The sequence below is a fragment of the Microtus oregoni genome, unplaced genomic scaffold (assembly GCF_018167655.1).
Source record: "Microtus oregoni isolate MIOR12 unplaced genomic scaffold, Mior012 000025F_ref0000491, whole genome shotgun sequence".
NCBI lineage: Eukaryota > Metazoa > Chordata > Mammalia > Rodentia > Cricetidae > Microtus > Microtus oregoni.
The window spans coordinates 23,082,097-23,097,644 of NW_024543084.1; the positions used below are offsets into that span (position 1 = coordinate 23,082,097).

At 38.8% G+C, this 15,548-nt stretch overlaps 1 protein-coding gene across 4 annotated transcripts in view; it reads right to left on the reverse strand.

Annotated features, from left to right (window-relative positions):
* Positions 1–15,548, reverse strand: part of Rabgap1 (RAB GTPase activating protein 1) — a 163,310-nt gene that overhangs the window by 109,030 nt on the left and 38,732 nt on the right. For all 4 annotated transcript variants that reach the window (XM_041674275.1, XM_041674276.1, XM_041674273.1 and 1 more), the window contains exons 5-10: positions 13,597–13,771; positions 12,347–12,504; positions 8,180–8,290; positions 7,239–7,305; positions 4,975–5,077; positions 2,379–2,548 (exon numbers count right to left, since the gene is read on the reverse strand). In XM_041674275.1, the coding sequence (XP_041530209.1) occupies positions 2,379–2,548; positions 4,975–5,077; positions 7,239–7,305; positions 8,180–8,290; positions 12,347–12,504; positions 13,597–13,771 (784 nt within the window). The remainder of the gene's footprint in view (positions 1–2,378; positions 2,549–4,974; positions 5,078–7,238; positions 7,306–8,179; positions 8,291–12,346; positions 12,505–13,596; positions 13,772–15,548) is intronic.

Consider the following 15,548-nt stretch of genomic DNA (forward strand, 5'->3'; position numbering starts at 1 on the left):
GGGAAACAAGCTCCACTGGGAGCAGAAACAAGGAGCAAATCCAGTCCCGGGAGCCAACCCAGTTGGCTAACTGAAACTACTCAAAGAGTGAGCAAGAGCTAGAGACAGCTGAGGGTCTGGACATGAATCTGGGACCTTCAAGGGAGTTTACTTAAGCCAGGACCACTGCCAGTCTGGGCAAATCCAGTCCTGAGAGGCAACCCAGTCCCAGAATGCTGGTGGATCAGGATTGAGCCAGCTACCAGATCCAGAGTCAGCAATCTCCACCAGAAGAGGTCCAACTCCAAGCCAGGGACTTCTGCAGGACAGGTTCCAGACCAGGATATACAGAAACAGATCAAAGCCAGCAACCTAGGCCAAAATAGGCCTGAGACAGCAAACTCCAAGATAGCACAGACCTATCTACAGGAACAGGAGTAACCAATTGGGTAACTAGAACTGTGACAATGACTGTACCATGAGGAACAACCATCTGAGCTTTGGATTCACTGACACCTAGAAGATTATTCAACAGAATCTCAGACAGCCCCAACCACACCTATTAGAGGAAAAGAGGAGGGGAGGAAGTGTAAATTTTTTAATGGGAAAAACAATTAATTAATTAAAAAGAAAGAAAGTCAACAAAATAGACAAACCTTTATCCAAACTGACCAAGAGGCAGAGAGAGAATATCCAAATTAACACAATCAGTAAAAAAAAGGGGGACATAACAACAGACATGGAGGAAACACTAAGGATCATCAGGTCATATTTTGAAATTCTATACTCCACAAAATTGGAAAACTTAAAAGAAATGGATAACTTTCTGGATAAATATCACTTATCAAAATTAAATCAAGACCAGATAAGCAAATTAAACAGACCTATAACTGCTGAAGAAATAGAAACAGTAATAAAAAGTCTACCAACCAAAAATAGACCAGGACCAGATGGTTTCAGCTCAGAATTCTACAAGACTTTCAAAGAACTAATACCAATACTTCTCAAATTGTTCCACACAATAGAAACAGAGGGAACATTGCCAAACTCTTTTTATGAGGCTACAATTACCCTGATACCCAAACCAAAGAAAGACATTATTAAGAAAGAGAATTACAGACTAATCTCACTCATGAACATTGATGCTCAATAGTGCCACAAGGACATGTGCTCAACTATGTTCATAGCAGCTTTGTTTGTCATAGCCAGAACCTGGAAACAACCTAAATGCCCCTCGATCAAAGAATGGATAAGGAAAATGTGGTACATTTACACAATGGAGTACTACACAGTGGAAAAAAAATAATCACAGGTATAATTTTGCAGGAAAATGGATGGAGCTAGAAAATATTATTTTGGGTGAGGCAACCCAGATACAGAAAGACAATTATCACATGTACTCACTCATAGGTGGTTTTTAAACATAAAGCAAAGAAAGCCAGTCTACAAACCACAATCCCAGAGAACTTAGACAACAATGAGGACACTAAGAGAGACTTACATAGATCTAATCTACATTTGAAGTAGAAAAAGACAAGATCTCCTGAATAAATTGGAAGCACGGGGACCTTGGGGGAGGGGAGAGGCGGGGAGGGGAGCAGAGAAAAATGTAGAGCTCAATAAATATCAATTAAAAAAAAATATGTGGTGGAAAACTGAGAGACAAGGAAGGCTAAAGAACACACCATATTTCAGTCACTGCCATCACAGGAAAGATAAATAACTGACTCCTGCCAAAGTTAACTGCCATCTAAGAAAAAAGTAAGAAGGAAAATGACCTTTTTCAGAAAAACACAATAGAATCTGTTAAATACATAGAAGCACTGTTAAATAATTAACACGACTATGATACAGACAAACAAAGGGAAGATATCATCCCTTTAGGGTCATTCAGTGATTTCTGAAGGAATTGTAGCACATAATGCTCAAGTGTGTCAAAGAAAATCTGCTCAAAAGAGAACAAACTCTCAGAAGAAACTAATAACAAATAAAACAAAAGAAAAACACACCATAAGAATTAGCTGGACATTCCAGAAATGAAAAATGTAAGCACAGAACTAAAAAAAAAAAAAAAATCCTTCATCAGACACAGCAGTGGAGCTGAGGAAGATGAGAAGAACTTTACATCCAGTGAAAACATGATGTTGAAAGGGATGGAATAAAGACAAGGAGGAAAATATGCATGTAGGAAATTCTGAATTCCTTTGGATGAGGATAAATGGAACCCTGGATCTTCAGGAAAGGTAAAAAATACTGGATTACAACAGGTGAGTAACATTAAATTATTTTCCTTTTTAATACATTTAAAAGGCATATGACTCTTTGAAAGATCTAATAATTAATGATTGATCAGCCTCAGGTTTGATCCTACTTTTTTATCCCCCTGGGGGACAAAGTACCTGCTTTAGTTTTAGAAAGAAGTTTTCAGTAGTGCTGCGTTTGCTGAAGGGCCAGAACAACCTTTCATTAGGCGAACAAACTCGAACTTTCGTCTCCAAGAGAAAACGAACGGGCTCCTGTACTTCTGTTATCACCAAATCCACAGCTGTTGTCATAAACAACACTTTATCTAGATAGGGAGAGAAACAAGAAAGAGAAAAATATGGAAATATATTTGTTCATGTAATCACTGGCGAAGTAATTGATTTTAATTGTTAACTATTCAAGATACCTTAACTATGAAAATTATGCAAGCAGACATGGAAAATAAAATATTAGACAAGCAGCGGAAATCTTTTTCACACTGAGAACTCTGATCCTAGGTAGGATTCCAGAGGTAGAATTAGGTAGTGACAACAGTCCGGCATAAAGAAATATAGTCAGACCATGTCTACAAAAGTGCTATACATCTCTTAAGTGTCTTGCACAAACCCTGTAGATTCTCAAGTTGTCAATTTTGTTAGTACTGGCTTTTTAACCAGGCAGTGGTGGCACACGCCTTTAATCCCAGCACTCGGGAGGCAGAGACAGGCGGATCTATTTGAGTTTGAGGCTAGCCTGGTCTACAAATTGAGTTCCAGGACAGGCAAGGCTATTACACAAAAAACCCAGGATAGCTAAAACAATACAGTACAATAAAGGAACTTCTGGAGCTATCACCATCCCTGACTTCAAGTTCTACTCGAGTTAAAGTAATAAAAACTCAGATTAATGGAATCGAATCGAAGACCCTGACATAAATTGACACACCTGCCGGGCGGTGGTGGCGCACGCCTTTAATCCCAGAACTCGGAAGGCAGAGGCAGGCGGATCTCTGTGAGTTCGAGACCAGCCTGGTCTATAAGAGCTAGTTCCAGGACAGGCTCCAAAACCATAGAGAAACCCTGTCTCGAAAAACAAACAAACAAAAAATAAATAAATAAAAAATAAATAAATAAATAAATAAGACACACCAATGAACACATAATTTTTTAAAAAGAAGCCAAAATTGTAGAATGGAGAAAAGAAAGCATCTTCAACAAATGGTGCTGGTATAAATGGGTGTTGACATAAAGAAAAAGACAAATAGATTGATATCTATCGCCCTGTACAAAACTCATGTCCAAGTCAATCAAAGACTTCAACATAAATCCAGTTACACTGAAGCTGATAGAAGAGAAAATGGTGAACAGTCTTAAATACACTGACACAGGAGACCACTTCCTGAATATAATATCAGTAGCACAGACACTGAGAACAACAATTAATAAACAGGACCTCCTGAAACTGAAAAGCTTCTGTAAGGCAAAGGCCACTGTCAATAAGACAAAACAGCATCATACAGAATGGGAAAAAATCTTCACCAACCTCACATTTGACAGAGGGCTGAACTCCAAAATATATAAAAAAACTCAAGAAACTAGACATCAAAATACCAAATAATCCAATTTAAAATTAAACCCAGATCTAAACAGAGAATTCTCAACAGAAGGATTTCAAATGGCTGAAATACACTTAAAGAATTGTTCAACATTCTTAGTCATTAGGGAAATAAAATCAAAACTACTCTAAGATACCATCTTATACCTGTCAGAATGGCTAAGGTAAAAATACTAATGACAGCTTATGCTGCAGAGGATGTGGAGTAACAAGAACACTTCTCCACTGCTGGTAAGAGTGCAAACTTGTACAGTCACTTTGGAAATCAATATGGCCATTTCCCAGAAAATTGGGACTCAATCTACTTCAAGACTCAGGTATACCAATCTGGGGGATATACCCAAAGGATGCTCAATCATACCACAAGGACATGTGCTCAGCTATGTTCATAGTAACATTATTTATAATAACCAGAACCTGGATATAACCCAGACGCCCCTCAACCAAAAAATGGATAAGGAAACTGGTATATTTACACAATGGAGTATTACTCAAACTTACAGCAATCTGCCTGCTGCGACCTTCAGAGTGCTGAGATTAAAGGCATGTGCCACCACTACCCAGCTCACCTACGTAAGTGTAATGAAAAAAGGGAAGGAAAAAGATAGAGAAAGGAAGGAAAGAAAAACAAATAACCAAAAGTGATATTGTTTTTAGGTTAAATTTAGAAAAAAACTTCAGAATTATTCAAATTGTTTCGCCAAAGTTTCCTAAAACTGTGTATGTTAAAATTTTCTATCATCAGGCCAGGGGTGATGGCACGCACCATTAATCCCAGCACTTGGGAGGCAAAGCAAGCGGACCTCAGTGAGTGTGAGGTAAACATGGTCTACATAGTGAGTTTCACAAGAGCCAAGGCTACACAGAGTCCACATCTTAAAAAGCCAAAAACCCAAACAAACAAAAAATCAGTATTACCCATGGGCTGATACTGATGGCTCAATGGTTAAGAGTACTTGCTTCTCTTTTGGGGGAGTCAGGTTGAATTCCCACCATCCAGACAGCAGTCTATCATTATCTGTACCTAGTTTCAATAGATTTGACATCTTCTCTAACCTCTGTCAGCATCAGGTATGAATGAGTTTCATAGATAAACATGTAAAATAAGAGTAAGGAAGTCTTAAAACTCTGCACCACCTTTAGGAGTTTCTTCATTCACAACTTGAAAATGTGGGGATTTTGGATTCCAGCTTCCAGTAATAACATATGACTTTCCATCTGAACTTTTGCCCATAGACTCCTAAAGAAAAGAGTAAAAGTAAACCTTAATGAAAAAGTGGGCTTATCTTCATTTTGAGGCTTTTAAAAACAGGAATTCAAAATACATAATTGATAGTGATTGTAGTAATTTTTAAGAATTTACATATATTTGATATACAGTGTGGAAGTCTCCAAAATATATACTAAAACCAACCAGGAATCTAAAGTACTGAAAAGATTATACATTTCAAGTTACCCAGAACAATAACTGCTCATGGTCTTTCCCACACACTGTGGGAGAGTGCTATGCCAGGCAGAGGGAGATCCAATATCGCAAAACTAATAAAGATAGAGTAATTTGAAACTGATTTGTCATGTATCAAAATAACCAGTGGTTGCAAAGTAACTTTTATTAATTGCAGATGACCTGACTACATAGCCTAAATCCATGTGAAAAGGCTAACTGGTCAAGATATATCCCAAATTAACATCATTTCCTATAAAAGCTATAATTTTGAAGGTATTTATGAAGCATGACTGTTCTGACTCAAAGGACAATTATGCCACAAAAGCATAAAACTAGACTGTTCTATTTGCCTCTGTGACCATCAACTTAAAAGCTTTCTCAGGATGCTAGCACACTCGATCCAGAGCGGGGGAAATGAGTTGTTTGCCTTCCTTCCACGTTTATCACTGCAGGTACAGTAATTACTCACTCTTGCAATTGGTTGGCCGTCTCTGGGATGATACAGCAAACCATTAATGAAATCTGAATGGCTCTCTAAAACCTTATATTCATTTTTATCTTGATGATCTGAAATAAATAAATCTAATTTTCATATTAGCAGTTTAAGTACAAAATTTGGTTAGTGGAGCCGGGCGGTGGTGGCGCACGCCTTTAATCCCAGCACTCGGGAGGCAGAGGCAGGCGGATCTCTGTGAGTTCGAGACCAGCCTGGTCTACAAGAGCTAGTTCCAGGACAGGCTCCAAAACCACAGAGAAACCCTGTCTCGAAAAACCAAAAAAAAAAAAAAAAAAAAATTGGTTAGTGGAAGAAATGATTCAAGTCTAGTTTCTGGACTCCTATACTATCAATTCTAACTCTAAGGTGATATAATTTATAGTGTTTGATACTCAGTTCTTTCCATGTCATTTCTTTCTCCTGGGAGGTACAATATCTATAACCAAACAAGCAAAGCCATTTTGAATATATTCAAGTAGATTTATTGAATTCCCAGTATCAAAGGCACCATATACAACTCCTACACAATCCACAGGGCAGGCAGTTTTCCTTGTGGCATCCATCATCCATCAAAACTCAAAAGACAATAAAATGGACTTCTATTGAACAGTATTGTGAAACAGAGAAGGCACTGATGCAGCCTTGTGTAAAGCTGCTCAAGAATCAGAGTTTTGCTTGAAGGCAGAAGTACACTGAATGGTTACAGTTAAGATTAAAACACGTCAATTATTTTTATAACTGTTCCTAAAATTATATAAGGTAAATGTATATAAATCACATCAAATGGAAAAAAAAAATCAGGGTAATTTACCTCTCAAAGTCCTATGTTGAATTTTCTGTCAAGAGAATGATCACCATGTAACTTTTAGTTTTTCAAATGATTTTCATATAACAGCAATAACCTTAATACCTCCTACTACTTACATGAATTTTTGTTTCAGTTTTCTGTTTTGAACTTGTTTTTTTGAGATAAGGTCTGACTGTGTGACTGACTGCCTCAACCTCCCAAGTGTTGAAGTTACAGGCATATGCCACCATGAACAACTACTTCTGCTTGTGAATAAAATACACAGAAGCTTGATTCTCACATCAATCCTACCTGATAAGTACGCAAAAATTATTATCAGTACTACCTAGGTCCAAACACCAAGGCTGGTTCGGCGGTCGTGGTGCACAGCTTTAATCCCAGCACTTGGGAGGCAGAGGCAGAAGATCTCTGTGGAGGGGGAGTTCCAAGACTGGCTAAAAAGCTACAGAGAAACCCTGTCTGGGGGTGGGGGGTGGGGAGGAAATTCCCTTATCCTTGTGCATTGCTTTGTAGCCTAAATGAACACTTATATAAACAAGTCCTGAGTCCAGTGTGATAAAGTAAACCAATATATTAATGAAATAGAAATAGTTTATAATCTTCTAATAAGCACCAACCACAACCAAAAGAACCTATGACAAGAACCTTACCAAGTCCAACAAATGCATATCACTATTTCGGACATCTTTTCCTGGGCTAAGGAGAAGGCCAAAGCACCTGGAAAAAAAAAAACAAACCTGACATAAAGTCGTGATAAAACTAACAGCATACACATATATTTTAAGTTATGTACTTAACAATTAATTTTCTTATGGGTGGAAAAGGAGCATTCTAATAAATCAGTATTGTCACAATCATCATCTTTACCTGAGTTAAGCAAACTTTGTCTTTTACTACTGTAATGGTCTGTCCTGTCCCTTTAAGAGACAAGTGCCACCCATTCCCTCCCCTGTCCACCAAGGCAAGGGGATCTTCCTTCCACTTTCAGCCTGAGCTCCTTCCTTTCCCTCTCTCTCCTGAAGAGGTAGCTTCTCTTCTCCTCTATTCACCTCCCCTCCTTTCCTTCTCTCTACTCTTCCCCTTCTCCCCTTCATAACCCACTAAATAAATATCTAACCCCACGCTGCATGGTGCGCCCTGTCTCTGTCTCTCACTAGCAGCTCCTCGTGTGACCAGCTGACCTGCCTAAGTTGGCCACTGCTGCCACTCAGGGACCTGCAGCACTGTATTTTTAGCATAACAATTACCACATACTGGAGATTAGCACTACTAACTGAAGATTTATGAGTGATTTCAGAGTAATGAAACATTACAGTAAATACAAAAGAATTACCAAGAGCCAGGTAGGATGGCAGACGACTTTAAATTTAGCACTCAGGAGGCATAGGCAGGTGGATCTCTGAGTTACAGGACAACCAGAGCTACACAGAAAAACCCTCTCTTGAAAAAAAAACAAAAAACCAAAAACAGAAAAGAATTACCAAGGAGTGAAAATATTTTGAGAGTGAGTTTTTAATACAGTGCATGACTATTCTACAAGACAGATAAAACCCAAAATTCATATTTAAGATAAACATAGAGAAATATTTACCTTTCAATGGCAAGTTCTTTGTTAGCTGTTTGCTGCACACAGATGACAATCTTCTTATCAATTCCCTGTCGAAGTTTAAAGCATTGCCTGTCCTTGTCTTTGGGAACAGCACTGCAAGACCAATACATTTCATTAATGTCAATTTTCTTGACAGACACCTTAAAAATTCTTTTAAAGTCTCAGATTTTTGATTGTTTTCTGTCTGGTTTACAAGTAGTAGCAAAAAAGAAAATAGAACTGAGTATGAATAACAAGAAGGAAAAAAGGGTAACCAATTTATTTATTGCCTAACCATGACAAGTTACTATCCTAAGGTAGTGATAACCTTATGAAATAAAAACTACTGCTGTTGTTATTATGGGTAGCCAATAAATGCCAGCTTAAGGAAGTTTAAAAGTCTTAAAGTGCTTCTTTACCAAAACCAGTGCCTAATCTCCCATATACTCTCTGGCTGCACGGATCTCAAAGGTGACAGCACCAGTGGCAATTAGCTTTTATGCAGCAGCTCTAAACTATCTTATTGCTTTAAAATACTAATTTAATGGCAAGAGAACTTGGCAGATAAAATACATGAGTAGTTGAAAACTGGTAGGTATTCATCACATAAATACTACTTTGGAATATATGTGCATTTTTGCATTTGTCAATCCATATTTTGCAACACTTTCATTACAAACAAAAAAATTCCAGCAGAGTTTAGAAATGACAAACATGTTCTTTTTTTCCCCTTAACTTATCTTTGTCCTCTGTTCTGCCAATACATTAAAAAGGTGTAAGAGACACCAGACATTTCCATAAGCACTGGACAGGAAGAACAAACAGACCAGCTACACCAGGATGTGACCAGCACCCAGCTTTCTCAGGTTCCCTTCCCCAAAGACAACGTACACAAAAAAGCAGGAAGCAGTCTAGATAATCCACTGCCCCAATTCCTTTAATCTGAGGTGCCTAACCTCCTGCCTTTTTATTATAATAAAGAGATGGGAATGTAATGATCTGTTCTGTCTCCAAGACAAGCCATGCCCACTCCCTCCCCCATCTGCTGAGGCAGGCAGATCTTCCTTCCTGCAGCCTGAGTTTCTTTCTTTTCCGTCTCCCTCTCAAAGAGCAGCTTCTTCCTCTCCCCACTTCTCTCACTCTCTGTGTTCTTCTCCCCTTCTCCCTCTTCCCTTCCATAACCCACTAAATAAATATCCAACCTCACTCTGCATGGCATGTTTATCCATGTCTCTGTCTCTCCCTCCCTGCCCGGGACCAGCCGTCTTGTGGCAGCCCATCTGTCTCTCTCGCCTGCTGCAGCCACTTAGGGAACTGTACAGTCCCTGCCCGGGACTGGCTGCTCTCGAGACCCACTGTTCGCTGCCTGCTGCCACATGGCCCACTGCCTCCACTCAGGGACCTGCACCAGTCCTTCCCTAGGACTGGCTGATCTTGGGATCCGCTGCCCACTGCACCACTAGAGGACCTGCTGCAGCCGCCGGAGATCCTGCAGAATTTTTTATTTAATCCATTACCGACGGGCCTTAATTTCAACTGTCCTTATGAACCTTAGCCTACTGTGGTCTAAGGATGGTTAAATGTAAACAAATACGCTTTGAGCAACTTGTAACACTAACAGGCTGAGTAAGATACAGCTTAGCAGTAGAGTGCTTGCCTAATATGCCCTGGGTTCAGTTTTCAGTGCCACAAAACAACATGACTCAGTATATACAGAGTGTCTTCCAGGCCATGGCCTCAAAGGATGCATTGTAGGAAGCGGATGGAGAGTAAATACCGGGGGCCAAATTACATTTCTTGACCTATGACTACACTACCCAAACAAGGACCTTTACATTTAATTCCCACTGTACACCTTATGAGCTAAGATCACGCCTTAGTCTTGGGAGGCCAAGGCACAATTTCTGAGTTGCTCAGAAAGTTAAATGAGATCAAATCAATCAATCAGTCATCAAAGCAACTGAGCACCCAGCCAGCCAGACAACTAACCAAACATTTTGAAAGTTTCTCAGGGGTGAATTTTCTTAAACTGTTATTACAATGTAATACATATTATTTTTTTAATAAAATTTGCCACCAGATGATGTGAAAAGTTCAGAGACAGCAGTTTAAGAAAAAAGTCAACTGTTGTGCTTTTCACTTAACAAATTATTAGAAATCATATATTTTCCTCATAATTTGATTCTATAATACATATTATTTTTTTAAATAAAATTTGCCACCAGATGACGTGAAAAGTTCAGAGATAGCAGTTTAAGAAAAAAGTCAACTGTTGTGCTTTTCACTTAACAAATTATTAGAAATCATATATTTTCCTCATAATTTGATTCTACCAATTTTATGTGGTACCATAGAAGAGACTTATACATACAATTATTAATTATGATTACTCATTTTATGATATGAGTTATATGAAAAAAACTCAGTCATCTTGCAACCATAACTTCAGAATCTAATTCTGGCTACTGCATTTCACGAGTAAGGCAACTGCATACAAGAAAGGTGAAGGAACTTCCAAACAGCCACACTGGTGAAATATCAGCAACTAAACCGAAGTTTTGATGTTTATTTCTGGGTCCTTCCTATTACTCAAAAAAAAATATATATTTTTAAAACCAAACTAGCCAGGTATGGTGGCTCACACCTGTAATCTCAGCCCCTAGGAGGCTTACTGGAAAATTACTATGAATTTGAGGCCCGTCTGAACTACATTTTGAGGATCTTTCCCCGACTACACACACACACACACACACACACACACACACACACACCAGACATTCTCTGATTAACCTTAGCTGCCCTGGTATTTTCTCTGTAGATTAGGATGTCAGGCTGGCCTTAAACTCAAAGGTCCACCTGCCTCTGCCTCCCAAATCCTGGAATGAAAGGCATGTGCCACCACACCCAGTTTACATTGTGAGTTGTAAGCCAGCCTGGCATCCTAGAGAGGACCATTTATCTCAAAGGATAAATGAATGAATGAATGAAATTAAATAATGAAAAGAACATAAACTTAAATTATCTTTAACTCATATTTCTTCTTCTAATAAGGTTAGATAAACTTTAGTGCTAAAACTAGATGTCAAAAATCTTAAGTTCTTTAAAACAAACCACATTTTAAACAAAGACAAATTGTGCTAAATAGTTTTGTCAACTTGGTACAAGCTAAAGTCATCTGGAAGGAACCTCAAATAAGAAAATGCCTCCATGGGCTGGAGAGATGGCTCAGGGAGTAAAAGCATTGCCTGCTCTTCCAGAGGTCCTGAGTTCAATTCCCAGCAACCACATGTTGGCTCACAACCATCTGTAAGGTCTAGTGCCCTCTCCTGGCCTGCAGGCATACATACAGACAGAATATTGTATACATAATAAATAAATATTAAAAAGAAAAAGCCTCCATAAGGTTTGGCTGTAGTCAAGCTTGTAGGACATTTTCTTAGTGACTGGGGTGGTGGTGGGGGAGACAGACCAGTCCATTGTGGATAGAGCCATCCCTGGTCTGGTGGTCCAGGTTTTCATAAGAAAGCAGACTGAGCAAGCCATGGTGAGCAAGCCAGTAAGCAGCATTCCTTTTTTTTTTTTTTTTTTTTTTTTTTTGGTTTTTCGAGACAGGGTTTCTCTGTGGCTTTGGAGCCTGTCCTGGAACTAGCTCTGTAGACCAGGCTGGTCTCGAACCCACAGAGATCTGCCTGCCTCTGCCTCCCGAGTAGCAGCATTCCTTCATGGCCTCTGGACCAGCTCCTGACTCTTAAGTTCCTATCCTATTTGAATTTGTGTTCTCTGGCTTCCTTCAATGATAAACTGTGATTTAGCATAAGCTAAATAAACCCTTTCCTTTCCAGGTTGCTTTGGTCATCACAGCAATAGTAAACCTAAGACACAAATTTAGCTTTAAATGTAGTCTACTTATCTTAGGCCATAATTCTTATCATCAGTCAGCTAGAGCCATTTTGACTAAAATAATAAAGTAACAGGTACTTCAACACTTTAAAATTCTTTAAACACTGACACTATAAATCTCTTTCCAACTTCTATTGTTGTCATTGACTTACTCCTTGTAGGAAAAACCATTTTAAGTATGAAAGGTATTTAATCTGACCTAATTTCTTCTGTACCACAGATAATAGTTTACTAAATAAATTCACAAAATAAACAGATAAGAGGCTTTACCTAAAATAACCTTTACCATCATCTTCTTTTATTTCTAAAGACACAGAGAAGGTAAAAATGTCACTGTCTGGAGTCTGCGGTGTGGCAGTGGCTGAGAGTGGGGTCTGCTTGGCAGTACGGCGGAAGGCAGTGGCAAAGCTGTAAAGGATCCGGCTTACCTACAAGTAGACATGTCAGGAGATTGGCTGTTATCATTAGACAGGAGACACTCTCCCCCGCCCCCAACTCACAAAAGCATTTGTTGTACAATAAACATACTTTAAGAGAAATAAGCAAAATCAACATTTGGGGATATGGCTCAGAATAGCAGTTACATTTTTTTGGGGGTGTGGGGGGGTGGAGGATGGGGTAACAAATGAAATCATTCCCAAATGCCGGGTGTGCTCTGTATCTTCATCTGGGTAATGGTAGAAAGTCACCAGGCTACCACTGAAGAGGTCTATACTTTATACAAAGCCCATCTGAGGGTGAGTGAGATGACAAAGCAGGTGGAGACAGTTTCTGTGCAAGCCTAGAGACCTGAGCCAGATCTCTGGAACCCTCCTAAGGATGGAAGGAGGGAACCAATGCCACAAAGTTGCCAACTGAACTCCACATCCCCCAACATGTACACAAACGTGCAATCATAATAACCATAGAAGCAGAAATTAGTTTTATTGAGGTTAAATACTTATTTACTTAGGAGAAAGTAACACTTGTCTTTCACTTACCCACTTTTTTAGTTAATTATCTAATCTGTTAGATTTTAAAACAAAATCATCAGAGGGATTTTTTAAAAACAGTGAAAAAATACACACACATACATACATACTCAATTAAAAATCTCAACTGAAAAGAAAATCGCATCCTTAATGTCAGATTCTATGTAAATATACTTTTAATAAGAAGCATGGCTTTAACAATTTAGGAAAAACTCAGGACAGAACAGCTTGCAAATGTGTCATTGTCAGGGTAAGAATGTGGGTCTAATCCACTCAGCCGATCACCATCAGGCCTCTTACAGCACTGCATGTACAAGTGCATGGGTGTGCTCACTAGTGTGTGTGCATAGGTCAGCGACTGCAGTTGGGTGTCTTCATCCATTATTCTCTATTTTCTGATATATTCTATACTTATCTCATCGAACCAGGAAGTCTCTTTAAACTAGAATGGCTAGCCAGCAAACCCCAGGATCATTTTACCCATTTAGTATCTCCCTGTCCTGTGCCATTTGCAGTAATGGTGGTGAAATCTCATTTGTAAAGACTTACAGCCTCTTGTATTTCACAGCGAAATACATGTATCCTGAAAAGCTCTGCGTTATAGTGACTTTCAGTGAATGCAAAACAGTCGCTTTCAGGGGTACCATCGTGTCCTCTGACACAGAAGAGGATCTTGTAGATAGGGTAGTTTGCTATTTCAGTGTTGGTCTGAGGATCTAAAAGTCTGTTCAGACAAAAAAAGAAAAAAAAAGAAATTTATTATGAGTAACATATTGTATTTATATTAGGACTCAAGACATCTGTCCAGAAAGATGATAACGTAATCCACTTTTAGTAAGCTAGCCAAGAACACTATATTTTGATACATAAATCACATAGGGACGTTGAAGGTACTGATCATATAATTCCATGTTAATCTAGAGAAGTACATGTTTGGGAGAGGCCCATAGAAACGTATCAACATCAGCAAACATGAGTTTTGTAGCCTGCAACTAAAATAAAGACAAAACCAGTACTAACTAAACAGACTGTGAAACCTTTGCACCTGATTACCATTTTAAAAGAGTGTTCTGTTTATAAAAGTAAAAAAAAAAATTGCAGTACATGATTGAGCATAAAAACCACTGCTCAAAACCATATATTAAATCCAAAGCATAGTTAATGCAAGTCAAAAGGACATCACCCAATCAAATCTACTTACTCCACAAGTATTTATGTGATAGCTACGATATTCTAGACTCTTTAGGGCACTAAAGATCGTGACGGAAGGTCAAGAAGTAACTATTCAATTTCCACACTGCAAGGCAAAGTCATCAATGGGAAATGTTCTAGGAGCCCTCTTCAAAATGGAAGAACCCAAAAGGGGTTCTAACCCAGGTTAAAGTCTCTTTCACAAAGGCTCTGAGAATGTGGGGCAAGACAGATGTTTTCTTAATTCCTTACTGAAGGAAACTCTATTAGTATACAAAGCATAATTTCAGTTGTTAGAATAAGTATTCACTTTGAAATGCACATTAAAAGTAATCACAATTAATCTTTTGTTTGGTTTTGTTTTCTTGTTTTTCAAGACAGGGTTTCTCTGTAGTTTTGGAATCTGTCCTGGAACTCATTCTGTAGACCAGGCTGGTCTCCAACTCAAAGAGACTTGCCTGCTTCCGCCTCCTAAGTGCTGGGATTAAAGGCGTGCGCCACTACTGCCTGGCTGAAAAACCCAGCATGTTTCTAAGGGAATTGAAAAACACAGAAACTACTGACCAAAGTAAAAATTGGATCAATTATTATTTTTAATAATTTATTATTTTTCTTTTATGTTTATTGGTGTTTTGTCCGTGTGTATGTCTGTCGGGTTTCCCTGGAACTGGAGTTACAGACAGGTGTGAGTGGTCATGTGGGCGCCGGGAGTTGAAACTCGGGTTCTCTGGAAATGCAGTCAGTGCTCTTAACCACTGAGCCATCTCTCCAGCCCTGGATCAATTATTTTCTAAACACAATAAAAGCAGTAACAACGGGGAGACTTTTGAGCCAATAAGTATACCAGGAATGTATCCTAAGGAAATTAAGATCCAGCAAATTACCCACCCACTTAAAAGGCACTAAATAATTGCACAATAACTGACCACACACTTTTAATCCCAGCACTCGGGAGGCAGAGGCAGGTGGATTTCAGTGAGCTTGAGGCCAGCCTGGTCTACAAGAGCTAGTTCCAGGACAGGCTCCAAAGCTATAGAGAAACTCTGTCTCAAAAAACAAAAAAGAGTAAATAAAATAAAATAAAATAAAAAATAAATAAATAAATAAAAGATTTCCCCTATCAAGGCCTTTTGCTGTGATATATTACCTCACCAGGCAGAGAGACACTGAGCAGCTGACCTTGGACTAAAACCTCTGAAACCACTTACCAAATACTTCTTTTTTAAAAATCATTTCTCTAGGGTTCTATTACTGCAAAACAAAGGTGAGCACACACATACACAAAGAGTTTGGTACTGGGTATGTGACTA